This window comes from Branchiostoma belcheri, unplaced genomic scaffold (assembly GCF_001625305.1).
Source record: "Branchiostoma belcheri isolate BF01 breed outbred unplaced genomic scaffold, Haploidv18h27 scaffold22, whole genome shotgun sequence".
Taxonomy (NCBI): domain Eukaryota; kingdom Metazoa; phylum Chordata; class Leptocardii; order Amphioxiformes; family Branchiostomatidae; genus Branchiostoma; species Branchiostoma belcheri.
This window is the reverse complement of record NW_017803713.1, coordinates 2,937,512-2,942,714: the sequence shown is the minus strand read 5'-3', so window position 1 is coordinate 2,942,714 and position 5,203 is coordinate 2,937,512. Positions and strand designations below refer to the sequence as shown.

At 45.5% G+C, this 5,203-nt stretch overlaps 1 protein-coding gene across 1 annotated transcript; it reads right to left on the bottom strand.

The window, feature by feature from the left end:
* On the bottom strand, positions 1-1,372 carry LOC109470140 (structural maintenance of chromosomes protein 2-like). The gene has a single exon (XM_019768922.1). It carries the CDS (start codon positions 1,351-1,353, stop codon positions 1-3), a length of 1,353 nt encoding a protein of 450 aa, XP_019624481.1. The 5' UTR covers positions 1,354-1,372.
* Between the last annotated feature and the right edge of the window lie 3,831 nt (positions 1,373-5,203).

The window sequence follows — 5,203 nt, the reverse complement described above, 5'->3', positions numbered from 1 at the left end:
TCACCGGCCCTGGTCCCCGTCCTTTTGCTCTCCGTTCACTGCCACTGCTTCGTTGTTGTCGTCCACCAGAACGTAGTAGCCGCCTCCCTGCTGGTCTATCACCAGGATCTGCCCCTGCTGCAGCTGCGCCTGGGAGCTGGAGTCCGCGCTAATGGCGTCCACAAACCTCCCGGTCAGGAAAGGGTCGGACGTCCTCACCTCCCGCCCGGCGACTCCTTTCTTCGACTTCAGCAGGCTCGGCAGTTTAGTGCTTTGGTTGGAGGAGCTCCTGCGCTTCAGCTTGCTCGGCGGCGCCGGACGCTGACCATTGGGCGGCGTGTGGTCTTGCGGGGTGTCTGTCTTGTAGTCGTTCAGATCGATGACGCCGGACTGGGACTGGCCGTTGGACTGTTTGCGCTGGAGTGGGACGATGAGGTTCCTCCTGTCGCCGTGGATGAAGTACGGCAGGAGGCTGCATGACTCCATCACTGTGATATCGCCTTTGTACTCAGTCTTACTGACGCAGGACACGCAGGACCGGAGGTCGGTCTGAGCGGCCTCTGACGGCCGGTCCCGCTTTTCCTGCTCCATCCTCTCGATATGATCTTCCAGGGTCTTGCAAGATGCTTGGGCCTCATCTCTCTCCAACATTGCTGCATCTTTCTCCTTCTCAACTTCTTCATTCTTCGCCTCCACCTCTTGACGCGTCTGTAGCTCCTGGGCCGCCTTCTTCTCCGCCTCCTCCGCCCGCCGAGTAATCTTGCTGATTTCTGCCTTAGCGGCGCTGATTTCGTCCACCTGGCGGCGATTGGATTTTCGCAGCTCTTCCTTTTCCTCCTCAATTTGCTTCTTTTCCTCCTCAAGCGTTTTCCGTTTCTCTTGCACGTCTTTCAGCTCTTCCGACGCATCGCTGAGGGCCTTCTCCAGGTCCTGAACTTGCCTCTCAATTTCGCCCTCCCGTTTCCTCTGTTCTTCCACGACAGCAGACAGCTCGTGGTTCTCTTGTTCAAGACGACGTATGGTATCATTGGTCTGCTGAGACAGCACTTCCTTCTGATAGTTCAACTCTTCTCGTATCTGTCTCCCGCCTTCTCGCAAAATGTCGCACTCGACTCTCTTCTTGGTCAGCTCGCTCTGGAGCTCGTGCATCTGAAGCTTCTCGCGGACTCGTTCCTTCGCTTCTTGGCTGGGTTTCTTGGGAGAGATGTCGACGTTCACCGTGTTTAAGGCCATCATGCTGTCATATTTCGCGTTCTGTCTTCTTTTCGGCGATCTGTTGGCAGAGTCTGCCTCAGGAGGGTCGGCGACAGGCTTCTTTCCCTGCCTTTTTTTGCCAGCAGTCTTGGTCTGTTTGGTAGCAGTGGACGTATTCATGGCTGTTGCCGGTGCACAAGTTCACAATGGCGCAAAGACGCGAACGATTGATTTTATAGCCCGGTTTGTTGTCCCTTGGTGCGGACGTCACCATGGACGCGGCGTTTCTAAGAAACCGCGTGACTGCCAAATGGGTCTAAGCCGTTTGGTTATATTATGCATGCATAGATACAGATGCTACTTTTCAGGACAACTGTGCTTTCTAACAGCCGCTCATTCTCGTTCTTCGTAGTAAACGAAAAAGGGTTTCCTCTGGGAGAGGGCGCTCATCACCTCGGTGTTGGACACAGCACTGCAGTCTGCAGATGTTTATTCTCTCCTACAGCCATTACTGTCACATTGGACGGGAAAAATGAAATTCTACCACATGTTGCTAGTGTATAAAGTCATGTTTGAACTACAAAAGCTACTGTCAACACATACTTTAGTGCATATTAGAATTTAATACATATGATGTGGGATTAAGTTCACACAGTGACTGGAATTCAATACCAGGTAGCACTTCCAATTATATGACAGACCGCCGCCACTGAATAATTGATGTTCCGCAGGAGCCAAACCTTGAGCAACTTTCTACCTGAATGCTCTTGTGATGCATATCCTGGATATGTGAGCTATGTGGTAGCCTTTTTGTCTAGAGTATACTGTATCTAGAAAACTACACCTGAAGCCACAAGCGCTACAGAAAACATAAAATTTTTGGCGAAAGACATAAATGTGTCGTATGATAACGTACTACCGGGGAGAAAAGTCATGTCCGTGGGGGGCATCGTCACTTGCCATGCCCATACATGGATAAAAGATGAGTCCAGGAAACTGGTGCAAAACTAAAAGCCAGAAGTGATTAGTCTCTGAAGACCGGAAAACCATCCATCTTCTTGGGAATCCTTGGAACTGTCTGGGTCCACTGAGACAAGAGGCTATTTATCAAACAGCAGCGGCGGAGGGGTTTTCAGAGGGAGGGACAATGTGCAGACATCTCAGTTATAAAGATGATGAAAACAGTCCAGATTCGGTGCCGCAAATATAACCGACAGCATGCCAAGAGGCCTAATATTTTGAAACAGCCCTGCCCATATACGTGTATACATTACATGCATGTCTGTACGTTTTTTGTTGTGTAAAACTTTATTCGAGCCGAGGCAAAGGGGGCCTCGTCACCTGGTAACAGTTATAAACACACGTCACGGTCGGGCAGTATTTGTCCCCAAATTACCTTTTTTGTGGGAACCATTGAACTGAGAATCCTTTGGGTGAAGGCTAAACTTGTAAAAAAACATATGTCATTAAAAACCATATGTCATTAATGTCATTTATATGAGTAGTTAGTTTTGAAATAGAATTTCCAATGCATTCACTTCTGTACGTACACCTTCCCCGTGTAATAATATTGTACATTGAAATACATATTGTACACATCGGGCTACGTTGGGACGTTGCCATGGCAACGTTTTGTTGATACTACCTTGGTTGCCTGGCGACCCCGAACTAGAGAGGACTTTCGCATATGACATCGTTGCCGAGACCTGTCAAATAAACAGGTACATCAACACACTGTCTCACACGATTTAAAAGGCGAGGAGAGGGGGCAAAAGAAACGAAAACACAGACTAGTTGACTTTGAACAACTTTTCGCTTACTCCATTCCACACATATTTGTCTGTCATGAGGCATATCGACCATATTGATACAAAGACGTGATCGAAGTTGACAAGCATGTTATTAAGCCATGAAGCTAAGTCAGCTGGAGTTATCCCAGCTACCAATTACCCCTGTCATCACGCGAAGACCGCTCCTCAACCACTGAATAATTGATAACGGGTCTGGCCAAGTTAGTCACTTCATGGTGTTCTCTATCTTTTCAGTTGTCGGAAATTTAGGTAACTTTCAGGATGCAAGGTCTGTCGTTTTAGTAAGGTCTTTAACATATTTTATAACTACTTCCTTCAAACGTGGTCTGATATTTGTCATGTTGAATAGATGCAATGGAGACTAGAGTTTTACGATTTCATACCGTCGCCAAGTGATGTTAACGTTTACGACTGACGAATTATAAGTGTTTTTCGTGGATGCAAATAAGGTATCATTTACATAGCGTATATCAGTTGGTTACAATCTCCACCCAAATTAAGGGGTTGCCCAAAGGCAGTCTATCTTAACATAAAGGCTGTGAAGTATGATATTTATGCGGATGAGGGTCTCATCCTCATTAGTCATGTTTAACGATGTTCCCCTTCAACTTATGCCACATATATAAAATTCACACCATTTATCACTATGAAATCATAGTATTGATAGTTCTTTCATCAATAGAATTTCCTCATGAATTCCGCAATATATATCATGATTTGCAAATTGTCATCTAGATTTGCGAAGCATCACTTTAGCAACCTTCATACCAAAAATCATGATCCGTCAACCCCTTCGTTAGCTATCATGAAACGCCCCTACAGTTCCAGAACTGCTGGGGGGGGGGACTTATGTCAGTCTTGCCTTGGGTGGTCCACATCAATTCCCTTAACCTTGTTGAACCCCGTATAAAGCTTTCAGACCCGAGCAGAAGGTATTTCTTCGTCTCTTCACCAGAAAAATTACAGGGTACAATTCACAATTTCACAGTGAAAGTGCACAGCATCATCTATCATCCTCACTCGGTACTGCATAATGGGTATAAAGCCGAGCTACATTTTATAAACAATTGGTGTTGAAGAAGGTTGTAGCTGTAGTTTTTTTAATCAAGAATAACAAAAGTAACAACAGCAGTATTAGTAACACAAATAAAACATGCTCATGTAGGAGAATTATGTCTTTATTGCTTCTTTAAAATGGATATAAAATACCTTATCTGTGTCAGAGGGAGTGGCATTTCTGTTGCGAAAATTGCGACCTGAAAAAGGGGTCTTATAGTGAAAGATGGTATCAAACGGTACATGGCTGTCTGTACAATTGAGGCCGCACTGTGTACATAGCTCAGGGAGGAGACCATGACAATCGTCCGGAAAGTGTTTTGCAACATTTGATGTAATTTATCTGTAATAAATATGATCAGTACTATTCCTTCATCTACTCTTCATGTGGTCAGTGCATAATCAATACAGGTATTGACCCTTTTTGCCCGGCCGGTTAAAGATCTTGGTAACTAAAATGTGACCAAACAACAAAGATATTACAGATAGTACAGCTGACAACATGTTTCTATCCATGTTAACTGTCATATTGGTCATAGTTGGTATCAGACTGTACCTCAACTTCAAACACGGATTCTGCTTAGCGACATGATACAACTTGGACTCCATTTAACTCACTCCAAAACGATAAAAAAGAAAAGAGAACTGAATATAGAGGTTCCGTTTGACAGTAGTTAAATGCACGTGTATGCCCACGATACCCGATCTAGAGTCAAGGAGGACAAGACAGGTGATGTGAGGGACTGACTGACGTGTGGTCGACTGATGGCAACGGTGGAACATCTACGACATGACACAGTAGCAATATACAAATCCCGCATACAGGGAAGTACCTGAAACATTCCTCTGATCCAAAACTACTGCCAAAATGCAAAATTCTACCGATATCATACAGTCGGGAACTGTCCTTTGCATATAATGTATTGTTTTGCCCCTGGCGGTTGAGAAGATGGATTAGCTTGAGCCTGTCTCTTGTAGTTCCTGTTCATCACTCGGTAAAGAACTCCGTCCGTACACGTACACGTACGAGTCCATCAGTGGACACATCACAGATCTGACTTTTCTCAGATTTGCTAGGTCCAGCCTACTTATCGAGTCGACCTTACTGACCAAGTGTTCTGTAGTAAAAGTCATGTTAGCTAAGGAAGCTGAGGATGTCTCCC

What these genes read in the sequence shown, in the direction of transcription:
- LOC109470140 (XM_019768922.1), bottom strand. Translation starts at nt 1,353, where the DNA reads ATGAATACGTCCACTGCTACCAAACAGACCAAGACTGCTGGCAAAAAA.